The following is a 15,565-nucleotide window of genomic DNA, read 5'->3' on the forward strand; positions in this document are numbered from 1 at the left end:
TTTAATCATTTTTTGAGGGCCATCCCTACTTTCAGCAAAGTCACAGAGATTAGGTAAAGTAGAAAAATGTGAAAAATATAAAAGGTATTTTCTGCTAGTTACAGTATACAGGAAAGACCGGAGCAGGTTTGTTTTTATTAGGTATAAAACATACTTGTGTGCTGAAAAACCCCTTCTTTTCCCAGAAACCGACTGAGTAGGGAAGCACAGTTGCTAAAACAAGACAACCAAGATCTTTACTCTCCCCCCTGGTGAGAAAAGATCAGGTAAACTTCCTTCTTCCACATGTGCTCACAGGGACACAATTCAAGCACAGAGAACTACTTCTCTTCCTTGAATTCTGGGCAGAAGCAGTGAAGCCACAAAACTTTACTTTTTCCATGCTGGAGAGGTGAAGTCAACCTGCTAGAAGAAAAGCTCTTTCCCCTACAGCTTTTACAGATTATTGGGAAAAAAACCCCAAATCAAAAAAATGTCACTTATTAAGTACCTGAACTGTCACTGGGACTTTGAGGAGATAATAACACAACAGGTTACCATGTACCAATCCCTCCACGGAAAACAATCACAGATCTCAACACTACAGTCTCAATTGGCTACAGATTCAAAGATAAAACTATGATGACTCTTTTTCAAAGGTTCTCGTAACTATGAGGAGAAACTTTTTGTAAGTTTAGGTTTCAGAAACTGCAACTGTAGTTTGATCCTGCAGCAAGTCAGTTTTCATGGGAGCAAAATTGTGATTGACAGACATCCTACAGTCTGCTGGGAGAGCAGTGAGTCTGAAGAAAACTAAACTGAGATCTCAGTCTAAGCCAGAACATACAGTGTGAAACAACGAATAAAAGTACTGATGGGAAAAAAAATGGAAGGGAAAGCAGGGGAAAAAAATCCAGAATGAAGCTTTGACAGAGCTATCGAGGAGCTTCTTATCATGCAAGAAATGCTAAAAGAATGGAAACTGGTAAAGAAACCCTTAAAAAACATTAAGGGGTATTGTCACTCCAACTGGAAGTAAAAAGCTGGTACTGAAGAGACTGGCAAACCCCCAAATTGTTCTATATTCATTAACCAATCAACACAATATACTGCCTTTTGCAGAGTAAACACAGTAACAGGAGTGTGACTTACAAATTTTTAACAACCAAATCGAGAGCAAGAAGTGTGGGAAGTTTGCTTATTAACTACAGCTGTATCTGAAGATGAAACAAGGAAGAATACAAGACACTTCTTAGAGAAACTCCCTAATGTATTCTAAGAGAAATAAACACAGGACAAACACAGCTATTTTCTTCACTGATACAGCCTTCCCAAAACAAACTCTTCTAACAGCAGTCAGTCGTGAAATCCAGCCAAAGTTTGTCTTTTTAAGAGCACAGATGAAAATGCAGGATCAAATAGCAGCTCAGGATAAATTTCATCGAGAAACTAGAGATGGCAGCAAAGTCTCAAGCTAGCAACTGAGAGTAAGAGAAAAAGTTAAATGAAAAGGAAAGTTCTGAATAATTCTTACAATCCAAAGAGTAAACATTTCAAGTTTGGTTTTTTTTTTTTTATCTTTTTTAAACAGTGACAAAAAAAAAGGAAATCCATTAGTAAGAACAGGTATAAACCACAGTAAGGCTATATTTTTAAATGTAAGAATTTCACAGATCAATTTTTAGCACATATGAGAAAAAGAATTTTAAAACATTTTTTAAACAAAACGTGCATGTTCAAAATCTAACATGCATCAATATTCTCAGAAGTCAGTGATGATTTCTGAATGTTCCAGCCATGTATCTGAAACCACATTCCAGGAAGATATTTTTCTCAGGCTTTTCCTTGGCTTTGCAACTGTAACAAATACTGAAGAGCTGGGTATAGGCTCGGTTTTAGGAAGACAATTTCAGACTGTTAGTTTTCCGCAACACTTTAAAATTTTAAAAAATACATTATCAATATAGGAAACTAAATCGTATTCTGAAAAACAAGAAATATTCAAGGGAAGAATCACATAAGTTCCACAAAGTGACCTCACCTTTCTGCTAAATTGCATCCCTGAGAGTAATCTAAAATTCTACACTTCTGAGTTTGCTGTTTAATTTTAAAACTAAAGGACCCTGGTGCACTGAAAAGCACTGTCCAAAGAGCAACGAAATCTCAGTATCTCACAATTATGGAGAATACCCACAACAACAGTTCTGCTGTGTATTTTGCCTTGGTACTACCTGGGACATGTTCTCAGAACCAACCTGTCAGTCCATGCCCAGTACAGCAAATGCTGCTACTCATCAGTGCTTGAATGAATCATAACAAAATCAGGAGGCACATATTCAAATCCTTCCCTAACACACAATGCCTACAAAAGCCCTCACCAGGCTAGGAGACATGGGAAACAGAGGTATTCTTACCACTCTCAGCTCATGTTTTATGGAAGCATTTAATATTCACCAGACCACTAAGAAGGGAAATGAAGCATCTGTGATGATTACATTCAATAAGCAAAAAGAAGAAATCCAATTCCCAGTCCCTGTACTGAGAAAACTTTAAGTATTTCATACACACAACATAAAGAAAACAACTCTACCCTCAGCAATCTGTTTGAAAACGTCCCTAACCAGCACAGCACACAGAAAACTGGAACTTTTGAAAACTTCAAACAACGAAGAAACTAGGAATCCGAGAAAGCAGATTCATCTGCAAGAGTTGAGAAAGTATCCTGTCTCAATGGCAGCTATGAAGTTTTGAATACTTTACAATTGCAAGTGGCTGCAGCTGATAAAAAAAAAATTGACACACTTGAGATCTAAGATTAGAGAAAGAACTTCTGATATTTTAAGCACCCTGTTTACATTATCCTTTTAAAGATAATTAAACCTGAAGGGCTGAACATCCGAGAAGCCCAGCCAACAGATAACCACGTTTTCCAAAGAGGAAAAAGTAAAAAAAAATAAATAATCTAATAGCTCTAACTGAGCAAAACAGTTCTGTCTGACCTTCAGTTTTGAAAGCCCCTTCTGTTACTTCCATCTCTTCAGTGCTGAAGCTCTGAAATTAAGATGCTTGCAGGAACAGACTATGGAAGAGGTTACCTCTAGTTTGGGGGACTAGAAAGGAAAACAGTGTTTTCTGTAGGCAGAAGTAGGTACTTTTCAATCTAAACTTGATCTAGATGCACTAACACAGAATTTTTCCTAAAAAAAAAACATCAAAATAAAAACACCATCAAAAACCCCCAACAAAACAAACAGACGAAAGGTAAATATTTTAATTGAAACAAGTTCTTGATCAATACAAAACATTTTACATTTAGGTGTAGAGCTAAACAAGATTGGAAAATAAGAAGTTCGGGAAAATTTTGCTTTTGAATTTCTTGAACGTTCCTAAGTGTGCTATCAGAGCTTTTGCACACAACCACACCAGAACCAGAAGTAACAGATGTGGTTTCTATAAAATTAGAATTATTCACAAACATTAAGCATGCTTGCTGTTCAGAGTACATCCAACTGCTGGTTGGATGTACTCTGGATTTTTTTTCTGAAGGACCCAACAAAACATATGCACATTTGAAGAGCATTTAATCATGCCATGAGCTAATACACTTCAAAAAGTTAATTCAATCCTGAATGAGGTGAGGTCCTGATGTAAAGTTAATGCTTGGTTTTAATTATGAGGAATGTCTATGTGTATAGGAAGAAGGAAGAAACAAATTATGAACATAAAAACAACTGTGCTTTGTGTGTGTGTGTGTAACTAATAGTATGTTAATTTAAAACTTTTTTTCCCCTCTAAAAAAAACCCAACTCTCCTTTTTTTCTTGCCCTTTCCTCCTTTCCCTTACCATTGTCTGGATAATGGCAGAAAAGGGTTTGGAGGTTAACTCTTTGCTTATTAAAAAACCCCAACATGCTTCCAAAAAAACCCAACTAACAACAAAGCATTTCATGATATGGCCTTAGTAATTCAGCTGTCAAAGGTGAGGAAAGGGGAGGGGTCCTTGCACACCTTATCTCTCTCCATCCCCAAGTCTCCTACCTGCAGCAAGCCCTGACTGCATTGTAAGTCTGGTCAAGCCAGTGGAAACAGCAGAATAACCCATCCAACAAGTGAATATTTTTTGTAGTGCACCAGGCTTCTACAGATCAGATGAATGCTAGAGCTGGCACAGAGGAAGGGTGGATCACTTGGGACATGGAAGCACATAAAGAGAGCAACAGCTCCTTCTTCCAGTAGCAGGAACTTAATTCAGCTCCCATCACAAAGCTGCCCTCACATACTCCTACTACCACATTTGCAGATGCTACAGACCAGCTACAACTTGACACAGCTCTACTTCAGGAGTTATAATATACTTAAAGAGGCTGCAGGATTGTGGAGATGCAGGATTTCACCTCATTCCCAGCCTGGTTCCGTGCTCCACATGCAGCCAGACCAGCACTGACCAGACAGGTGTCTTCTCTAAACCCATCTGAACTCAACCTGCCTGGTCCTGATGGATTCAAGTTCAACCCTGGAAAACATCAAGAGCTCCACAAAGATCTGCTCTGTTCCAGAAAAAGTTACTAGTTCAGATCAATATTGATGCAGGAAAAATTCTATCCCTGAAATATGCAATTCCATAATTTTTTGTAACGTTCACAGGCTACCTTCATCCCCATCTTCTGTATCATCTTTTCCTAACCAGTCAGAGAGGTGTGGAGGGGTGAAGAAGGGAGACAAGATTACCTCATCTGCTTCTTCACTGTCCCTTCCACTTACAGGTGTATAGATCCCTCTAACTGAGCGTAAATTAGTCCCTTCCCACACTGTTCAGAACTGTTCCTCTCTGTTCAGTATCAGGAATGTCTGGAGCCAAAAAAAAAGGAGCTGACAACTCCATTTGCTGCAACAGCTGGAGAATTTCCCTGCAGCAGGGTGGAAGTAAAGCAATAGGAGACCCTTTTGGCCAGCAACTCTAAGCAAGAGCATCAAGAACCCAGCCAAAGGTTTTACTTATAGATCCTCTCCCCAAAATGAAACTGGGAGAACAAAGATAGAGGAACATGCCTAAATTCTGCTCAGATGGTCAGAACAAGTTTAACTTTCTTTCAGGAGAAATACTAAGTTCTCTTTGGGGTTTGGTTTTTGTTGTTTGGTTGGTTTTTTTTTTAAGACAACACCTCTAATATTGAGATAATGAATACTTAAGGCACAAAAGTAAAATGTCTTCTTTACAGACCCACTTAGAGAAAGATTTCATGAAGTTCTGAATATCTTAAAGGCCACTGTACCTTGGAAGCCTCAATTTCACTACAGCTAAGATGTTTTTCCTTACCCCTAAAGATCTTTGGATCAAAAATTTCCAAATGTGAACTACCTTCCAAACCCTGGAAACTGAATTTAAATGAAGTCACGAGTGACTCAAAAATCATGTGTTCCCTAGGAAAGGCATACTTTAAAACTCTAAGGGTTTCTCAATCTCAACTGCAGCAGAACTGACACTTTAATGAGATAAAACTAGTTTTGCAACTTAGCTTAAAGTGCTTCCTAAACAGCTGAACTGAATGGAACACATTTTGAACCAGCGTAAATGCTTCTATAGGACTTACACTATTACTTCTAAAATTTTTTGTTTGGAAGCAAGTTTTTTATTTTCTTAGTTCTATATCCTAGGAAATTTACTCAATATTAAATACTAGAAATAACTGTTTATGTCTGCACTACCCAGAAAAGAAAATGGGGGTGCTAGTTAAAAATTAAAAGCTACTACACGTGCCATTGGGAAGCCAAAGAAACAGGTGAAATATTCAAGTGAAAAATCTATTTAACCAAATGCTACTTAGAATCCCTAGTGGAAGGCAAATATTCAGAATTTTAGTTCTTACAGACAACGAGCTTTGTAAAGTTGGTAAGAACTACGTATGTCTTCAGGCAGTGAAGATATGTTTCAGCTACAGATTTCTGAAAAAGCTAAATCAATTCAGAAATGGACAGAATATTGACAACACAAGAATTCTGATAAACCCTGAGCCTGGAAGGAAAGTACAGCCCTACTGTACCTTGAATACTGCAATTAAAAGACAGAAGATTCATAGTTAACTTTCTGGCTACTCCTTCTTACCATATTCTAGTACAGAGGTACGAAAGTAAAAGAGCAAGGCACTTGTTAACCAAGGGACGTTTAGTTCTGTCCTTTGAGAATACATTAGGAAGCAGCACTCAGGCCTTTTAGTCCTAAATTTATCCTGTAACAGTTTCCCAGTAATTTTTCTGAAAAAACACCTCTGCTTCTCATACAAACTTAAGTGAAAAAAGGAAACCCTTAGTATAACACAAAGGTCTTTTATGGTGTCGAGCTCCAAAAATCGTTTGCACCTTATTTCACTACCTTCAATTCAAAAAAGATACTGGTAAGAGGGGGCTTAAATACAGAGTTAACACACTTGTAACAAGCTCCAAAGCTTGCTGTGCGCTGCTGTTTCTGACAAGGGGAGCGTTCCTTTTACCGACAGGCACCTCCCAAGGAACACTGTAACTCACTGAAAACAGCAGTTTATGAAGGGGAGGTACCAGCCTGACACACTAAAACACAGTTCAGTTTACAGCTATGCTGAAGTCAAGGCACTCTCTCCTCATGCTCTGGATGCCTTATCAAGGTATCCTCTTACATTCTTATCTGATGTACACAAAGAAAAGGGTTTCTTGGGGTTCTTTCTAATAGCTGATTGGTGCGCTATCTTAAGAGACAAGTCTAATTTTTTTTAACAAGAAGGGATAAAAATTCTGGCCATGTGTGTAATATATTCTGTATACATGTATTCATGCTGCATCTTAAAAAAAAAAAAGTATTACCTTCTGGAAAAAGAAGAATTTATGAGAGTTATTTTTATCAACTCCACAATTTGGTACAAAATACCCACTTATAACAACCAAGCCTCAATTCTGGAGTCACCATTCTTTAGATGACATATTCAATATGACTGCAAGTTTCTGAAAAGCGATCTTTGGAATCATCATATTAGGGTTAATATTGCTTGACTGCTTTTCATTGTAATGACATTTGTATAAAAGATAATAAAAAAGGCCATTGTACCAGACAGAAGGCTAAGCAGGTGAGTGGTTGCTGACATAAAATACGTACCACTTTTCTTTCCCTAATACTTCTTTATCCCAAAGCATTTAATCTTTAGCACTGCGTTTGAATTGAAAAGATTATCAGGGATCACTTGGATCCTGAAGCCTAGCCCCTATTCTTGAAGGCAACAAACTTTCATACTATTTCAATGAAAAGATCAAATTCCTAACTTAGCAAATCTTCAAGACAAGGCTGCTTTTTCTATCCCGCAACTTCTCACAGACAGGTGCTCCATTGGTCTAAAATCTTCTAATTTTCAGCCTGAAATTACACAGGACTGGACTGCTCACATTTGTTCATTTGCACTTACCTTCGAGGGCTTCCTTCTCTTGGGTGTTTAAGCACACAATCATACCTGCAAACCCCTTGCACGATCTTTCTCCGTTTGTATTTTCCTAAATCAAGTTCCTTTAAAACCCCCTCTGAAGTGAGCCTCAACTTCCCAATCATTACAACTGTCTTGTTCACGCCATAAGAATCACAGAATCATATAGGTTGGAAAAAAACTCCAAGATCATCAAGTCCAGCCTTTGACTGATCATCACCTTGTCAACTGGACCACAGCACTTAGTGCCACATCCAGTCATTTCATGAACACCTCCAGGGATGGTGACTCCACCACCTCCCTGGGCAGTTCATCCAACACTTAACAACCTTTTCCGTGAAGGAATTCTTCCTGAACAAGGATGTACATAAGAGAGCAGCTTCTTATCAAAACAACACTGAAAAAGCAACACTTTCTACAAATAGAGAGTACTGATTAAACTGTTGTACTCTGCAACCAGGTATATTAATTCTACTCTGTGTTCAGCTACTTCTCTGAAGTAGGTAGAACCTCCTAAGTACAAACAGGTCATTACTACAGTTAAAATCCATAGCAGAATAACTTAGCTAAGGATATATTCTAGCAACTATACACTACAAATAATCTATTGCTATTTTCCTGAAGCAATGCACATTATGACCTCATGCTTAAATCAAATATTCATTATAATCTGTTACTCTTAAAAACACTGTAACAGAGAAAACAGCTGACAATGTTTTATTACTGTACTAGTATTTCAAACAGCACTAAAAACCTCAATAGCTAAACTAGACAAATTACTTTCCATATCCCTCTCCCCACTTTACAAACAGTGAGTACACAGTACAGTTGTTTACATTTTCATGTGGTTTGTCAAAATTATACCCATCAGTTATTTGCATTGGTTTTACAAGAAATGCAAAATTTCAACAATGTACTAGAGAAAAGATATGTTTGAAAGTCAATAGCATTCTCACTCCTGTGAGTGAAGAAAGAGGTAATAATGGAAAACAGTACCACTGAAACCATCAAAATACCTCTAGATAGTTTCATTATCACAATACTTACAGTTATTAAGAGTTTTAAGTATTTCTTGGACAAGGAAGCCATGAGGTCTGTCCTCCCTTTCCTGAACACTTCCAGCTGGGGCATAAATCTAAAGCACCTCCAACACCAGACTGTAGCTTAGGATGGAATTGCAACCACCATCCTCTTATCCGACTTCAATGGGACACAAGCCTTCATACTCTAATGTAAAATTCCCCTGTCCCACCTCCTGCTGCAAGGCCTTGCATCCTCCCCTCACATCTCCTGCAGTGTTCCAGCAGTGCTGACAGTCTGGAGGGAGAAGGGAGGGACACCTGCAGGCTCTATGCCCTTTAACTACTCTTTCCTAGATGGAAGAGCCCAAAGCAGAGAGGTTCATCCTGACACAGGGGAGGGAGGGATGAAAACAAACTGAAATCCTCACGTGTGCAGTGCAGAAGAGGATTAGCCTGAACCAAGCAGAGAACATCCTGAGAGCTATGATGGCATTAGCACCAAACATCACGTTACACTTTGGCACTAGAAATGCCAAAAACTGCACCACTACGCACAATGATTGTACATATGGTGCACAAATGGGAGACAAAATTACAAAAACTTACATTTTAAGCGACTATTAATATCACAGACTCACTGAATGGGTCAGGCTGGAAGGGACCACAGTGGGTCATCAACCTCCCTGCTCAAGCAGGATCATCCCAGAGCACATGGCACAGGATTGTGTCCAGACAGGTCTGGAATATCCCCAGTGAGAGAGACTCCACAGCCTCTCTGGGCAACCTGTTCCTGTACACAGTAAAGAAGTTCTTCCTTGTGTTCAGGTGGAACTTCCTGGGCATCAGTTTCTGCCTGTTTCTATTGTCCTATTGCTCAGCATCTTTGAGCAGAGCCTGGTCCAGGCTCTGGCCCCTCTCTGCAGACACTGACAGACACCGATGAGGTCCCCTCTTAGTTGTCTCTCTTCCAGGCTCAACAGGCGCAAATCCCTCAGCCTCTCCTCATTAGTGAGATGCTCCACTCTCTCCAGCATCTTTGTCATCGTCCACTGGACCTGCTCTGGGAGCTCCATGTCTCTCTTGTGCTGAGGAGCCCAGAACTGGACACAGCACTCCAGGTGATCCTCACCAGGGTTGAGTAGAGGGGCAGGATCACCTCCCTGACCAGGACTAACGATTTCAGTTGTGACCAAAGCACTTTTAAACACAAATAAACTTTCGTCAACTTTCTCTCACTGTATTTACAACTTAAAAATCTGGAGAAATTTTTAAGCAACCTCCAATCCTACAGATAGAAAGCTCAGACAATCTTTCATGGATCTTAAAAGGTACAGAAACACAATGTAGAAAAAAGTCCTTGCAGAACAAGGACTCTGTGAGAAAAACCTTGCTTCAGTTTTCTAGATTCAACACCCACTAAAAACAAGCATTCCCTCTTTGGCTTAAAGGAAACTACTGCTACGTGTACGTGGAGCTCCTGAGGTAAACTCAGAACAGCTTTCACCTCAGATGAATACCAAAGATGTCCCAACTTTACACCTACTACGTTTTACAAACTACTCAACGCATTTTGAATGAAAATTTTAATAAAAAATAAAGAAGTACACTTAGCACAATTATCTGGGAGCTGTCAATCAAACACATGGTCTGATCCACATAATAACAGGCTTAAATATTTTAGCTTGTGTACTTTTGAACCAATACAGAGGGAGAAACTCTTCAAAGGATCCTGGAAGCAAGTGATGAAAAAAATGGCACACCCGTATTTTTCATTACTTATTAGTTATCCAGAGATATGTCAACACAGTTTTGAAGGTTAATATAGAAATCTCCAATTTACTTCTCGCTTTAAGTATGTTTGTGTCAGCCAAGTGTGAAGACAAGACAGTAACCTAAAACAACACATCTGGTAAAGTAAAACTATGTGACTAAAGTTAGTGTCATAAATGCCATTTCAAAAGTTCAACACAAATTGGGATTATTATTCTAATTTATATCTCCATACAGCTTTCAGTGATGGAAAAGTATACTGGAAATACATGCAAAGTAAGATTTCTCTTAACTTTTTTCCCAAAGGAAAAATGAACTAGAATTTCTCTCTATCTCTTGTCATCTTTCTTTCCACCTGTACCCATTCAAAATGAAAAATGCATATCTGCAGGACTTAAACACATTAAATGTCACATAATAAACAGTTTATCACTGTCACTCCAATCAATTCTTTCATATACTATTGCCCTGTAATTGTTCCACACTCCAGCTCACCAAAAGTTATTATTGCTGCGTTTACACTAAGTCAGTTTTATCAGTTTATTGTACTTAGAAGTGCTTAAAGTTTATCCTAAAGATCAGAATACGACTCAACAAATTGGACTGTATACTGTCCTATAAGAAACTGTCTCCTGATTTCTCTAGTAAATTGTTTTGGAACTTTGACTAAACACTCATTTCACAGGCAAAGATCTCTTTCCCACACCCTTCATGAAAATGCCTTTTACTACCTTAAGTGACAGTGGTAACTACCTATGTAGGAAAGATAAATTACACGTTTTAATATTTCATGTGTCCAAAATGCAAATCAGGGCCAGAGGTGCTATTTGCAAGAACTAAATCACTGTACCAATCAATAACAGATCACAGGAGTGTGCAGGTATTTAGTGGGTGTTTCACTGAAAGACATTCGATAAGATGCACACGTAGCAATTCCAAGCAGATTTACAGCAGTTTTCCCCAACTTTCTCACAGACAGGTAAGGTGGTACCCAAAATCTGTAAGCTAAACAAAGACGCCACATCCCTGGTTCCCTGGAATTCACCTGCGTAGTATTGCAAAGAAACAGGAACACTACTCATACAACTGTATATTTATTTTAAATTTTTTTTTTAAGAGGACTGACATAACATCTGTGTGGAAAAGCCTGAGCAGTCACAACCAGCTATCAGCCCTTCACACCATCACTGATGCTATTTTCAGTGATCCACCCTGTTTTTGCTACAGTGCTCTTGGCATCATCACGCTGCTGTGATTCAATATTTATCTGTTAGATCTAGTTACATCACAACACTACCCATACTACCTAAATCTCACGTGGAACTTCTGCGGCTAATACCTAACCCACCGGTTTTCAGCTCCCTCTTCAAAATTCGCCAGCCACAAAAACAAAAAGTCGCTGGAGATGTGCAAACATCTGGACCCCTGTGAATCATCCACTCTCTGAAAGGGTGTGCGGTCATGCATAAGCACTGCACCTTCTTCCTAATGGCAATCGGGCATGAATAAAACCGTGTGTGAACTGCAGTGGTTAGCATAAAACCACTTGTGAAGGGAGTGTGCCAAAAATTGTCTTCAAAACACCTTTAATAACAGAGTTTTGCTTCCACAGGAGCTCCTCACCAGCATCGAGCTAAAGCAGTCGTTTACCATTTATGATGGCAAACAAGGCCCTTTAAGCTTAATATTTTTAAAAGTTGTGTTGACAGGAAGGTGGTAATGCCTTGTGAAACAAGAGAACTGAGTGCTGAAACTTCTGCTGACAACAAAGCCACCTGCTACGTCCAAGACTAGCATTTTAGTATAATCCCGAGGAAAGATTAATTCTAGAATATTTTTAGCCCTAGCTTTGAAAGTAGACAGCATTCCACATAAACTGAAAAGCAGAGTGGTGGAGAGCGGGCAAGAGAATACATGCAGGAAAAATTCTTTGTTTAAAATAAAAACACAGCCAACAATTATTCTTATAAAATCCATTGTCACGAAGAAAAACTCTGAGCACACTGAACAGTGTCACTGCTAAGGCTTCCACAGCGATCTCAGCTTCAGAATCAGAAGCACACAGAAGATTAGGCAGTCGCTACATCTTTCTGCAACATAGGCACAACTACAGAAAATACGTGAAAGATTGTGAATGAGTAAATAAAAAAAGGATTTCAAAACTGAGCAGTCACAAAAATAACGAGTGGGGGGGGAGGGGGAAATGGAGTTCACGTTTATTTCTTTATCACCATCTGATTTGGGGGAGTCTCTGCATTTTCTTGCTGACTTGAATTGTCATTTTTATCCAACAGCGATAACCCGAAAGAGGCAGCCGGGGAACGCCAGCCACTGCCTCAACTCCCAGGTTGGATACAAGCCTCGAGCATCGGTTTAACAGCAGTTGCATAATAAGACTCAAAAGGCCAAGCACTCCTCCTGCCTTGTACATCTCCATTTCCACACGGATGAGAGTGATGGATCTGGACGAAAACCGAGCACTACCCGAGCGCCACTACCAAGCTGGTTATTATGCAGCAAAGAAGAGGCAGAACCCAACACCTGGCGCACAAATATGCAGACACCCTGCGAATAGGTGGATCTACCGCGAGCTATCTTCTCTCTCTCCCTTCCCCAATAGGCAATCCTTGATGGGTGTGCCAGGAATGGGATATCGGGGGGAGGGGGGGGAGGAGAAGAAAAGGGGTGGGAAGTGGTTGCCGCTTGCTGCAGCCAGAGCGATGGCGAGGTGGTTAATCATGGTGGCTGAGGAAACATGGGGTCACTTCTCCCCCCTTCCGCCTCCCAGTGGGCACCGGCCGCGGGGGGAACCCGCGCCCCGCACGGCTCAGGTGGGTCCCGGGCGGAGCATCCCCGGTGCCCGGCGCGGGCGGGGGGCACCGGGCACCGCTCCCGCCGCCCCGCCCTGCCCTGCCCGCTCCCCGCCGCACTCACTTGCCGATCACCTCGCACAGCTCGTACACGTCCTCGAACAGCACGTCGTCGTCGGCCATGGTCCGGGCGGGGGGGCTCAGCCCGCGGGGGGACGCCCGGCTCCCCCGCCGCTCAGCGCCCACCGCCACCGCGGTAAATCCCGGCCGCTCCCAGCGCCGCCCGCCCGCGCGGGGCTCCGGGACTCCCCGCTCCCGATCCCGGTCCTGCTCCTCCTCCCGCGGCCGCCGCCGCTCCCCGCGCGTGTCGCACCCCCCGCCTCCCGCCCCCTCCCTCCCGCTCCGGGCGGCTCCGGCTCAGCGGGGCGGCGCGGGAGCCATGGAGGGGCTCGGGGCGGGCGGCACCGCCGGGTCGCTCCCTCGCCGGGCGCGCGTTCCCGGGCGGGCGGGCGGGAGGATAATAGTGGGAGGGGGGAAGGGCGGAGAGGAGGTGGGGGGAGTCCAGGCGCGGCCGCTGGTTCCGCTCCCGGGCGCGGGGAGGAGGAGGCGGAGAAGGCGGAGAGGCGGCGGCGGCGGTCGCGACAGGCGGTCGCGATAGGCGCTGGCGGTAGCGGAGGGCGGGCGGGCACGCGCGCGCTCCCGGCGGCGGCGCCGCCGTCACGCAAAGACCGTCACGAAAAGAGGGGGGGGGGGGGGGGGGGGAGGCGGGCGGTGCTCGGGGGCGCGCGCGCACGCGCGCGGGGGGCCACGCCCCCTCACCGCCCGCTCGAGGGGTCCGGGAGGAGGGAAACGGGAGGGAGGGGGGGAGCGGGAGCGCGCGCAGGCGCGCGGCGCGGTGACGTCATGGGCGCGGGGAGGGAGTGTGACGTCATGGCGCGGGGAGGGGGTCGGGCCGGGGTGGGGCGCGGACACGGAGCGTCCTTGTCGTCGCTTATATCGCCCCTTGTCACACTTATATCGCCCTTATATCACCTATATCGGCCCTTATCGCCCCCGGCAGAGGGACCCGGAGCTGCCCCGGAGCGCAGGAAGGGGCCACCCAGGTGAGGGAGCGGCGCTCCGGCCGCGCTCCCGCCTGTGGCAATAAAGAACCCGCGGTGCGAACCGGGCTTGCAGAGCTTTGCTTTTATTTTTACTTTTTTCATTTTCCAACGGCGTATACGTATTTTCCGCGGCACGATTTGAACCCTCTGTGTTATTAGTAAAAACACTGTCCCTAAAAGCGGTGAATTAACCTTTCGGGAGGGCTCTTAAATGCGCTCTTCCAGTCGTGCGAGTCGCTGGTGGCCACCGTCCCTTAAGAGACACTTAAAAGCAGCGCCCGAGACGTCAGATCGATCTTGGAGCACTTAAGTACTCACCTGGTACATCGTGTTCCCCGATTTTTAACGTGTTGCACAGAGACTTATATATGAAAGTTGGAAGTTTTACACATCCCTTTTCCCAAGTTTTGAATTAGGTGGTTTGTGGGAGACAGCAAAGCTCTCTTGAAGGGATTAGGAACTGTTCCAGTTTACGAAAGTATTTATTTCTGTCAAAGTGCTTTAGCACGCGTGCAACTTCTTAAAACTCGTTAACAAAGGTAAATTATACAGTTGTTCCCCACACAGAGAAAAAAAAAACTGTCAAAGCTGAATTATCGGATGAAACGGTTTAAAGGTTGGCTTTAAAATACAGAGCTGACAACACTTCACCAAGAACACCTTGTTCCCATCTTCAGATGAATTTAAAAGAAAAAATAATCAAGAAAATCAGTGACAATAGTTACATCTATCTCCTTCACAGTGGTAACGTACAGGGTGAGAGACATGCCTTGTGGGTCTATGGCTCCATGACATAAAAATCTTTAAAAAATATTTAAACGCTATCTGCCATTTGGAATGCAACCAAAAACGCAGTGTATTTAAATTGTTCTCTCAATTTCACACACCTAAACATGTAGGCAACCATTTCTTCCTTTTTGCAGGGCCACAAAGCTGAGTCCCACACGGGCCACACAATAGGAAGTTTTAGAATGTGAGCGAGCGTTCACTTATGTTTTGAAATGAAATTGTTGTCTGAAGAGCCATAAAAAAGGTTAACAAGAAAAAACGGTACAAAAATGCACAAGGAAGAAAAATGCAATTAAGGAATCCCCTCCTGAGCTGAGGCAAATGCTTTTGCTGCTCCTGCAGCATCACCTGACAGAGGTCTTGCCTTCCTCTGGATGCCAAGTGCTTGGAGTCTCACTAGGCCGTGTCACCCAGGTGTGACAGGTTAAGCTGGAAACAAGGAATACCAAGCATAATATATGGGGGGCTTTGGGTCAAAATATTGTAATAGAGAAAATGCTTCAAGAACTTTGGAGGGCAGTTGGATTAATTTTGGAATGCTGCAGCAGATGAATATGGTTTTCTGCTAAAAGACAAGGTCTTGGGGAATCAGTTGTCATTGTGGGAAAGTGGCTTGTTGGAAGACACTGAACAAAAATTCCCAATTCTGG

The 15,565-nt window shown here is 42.6% G+C and overlaps 1 protein-coding gene across 7 annotated transcripts in view; it reads right to left on the reverse strand.

Moving 5' to 3' along the window:
- Positions 1–13,678, reverse strand: part of CASK (calcium/calmodulin dependent serine protein kinase) — a 210,025-nt gene extending 196,347 nt beyond the window's left edge. For all 7 annotated transcript variants that reach the window (XM_027741886.2, XM_039380225.1, XM_027741879.2 and 4 more), the window contains exon 1: positions 13,148–13,678. In XM_027741886.2, the coding sequence (XP_027597687.1) occupies positions 13,148–13,206 (59 nt within the window). In that variant the 5' untranslated portion in view covers positions 13,207–13,678. The remainder of the gene's footprint in view (positions 1–13,147) is intronic.
- Positions 13,679–15,565: the final 1,887 nt, after the last annotated feature.

The sequence above is a fragment of the Pipra filicauda genome, unplaced genomic scaffold (genome assembly GCF_003945595.2).
Source record: "Pipra filicauda isolate LSUMZ 115617 unplaced genomic scaffold, ASM394559v2 scaffold18_size4552066_pilon, whole genome shotgun sequence".
Lineage (NCBI taxonomy): Eukaryota > Metazoa > Chordata > Aves > Passeriformes > Pipridae > Pipra > Pipra filicauda.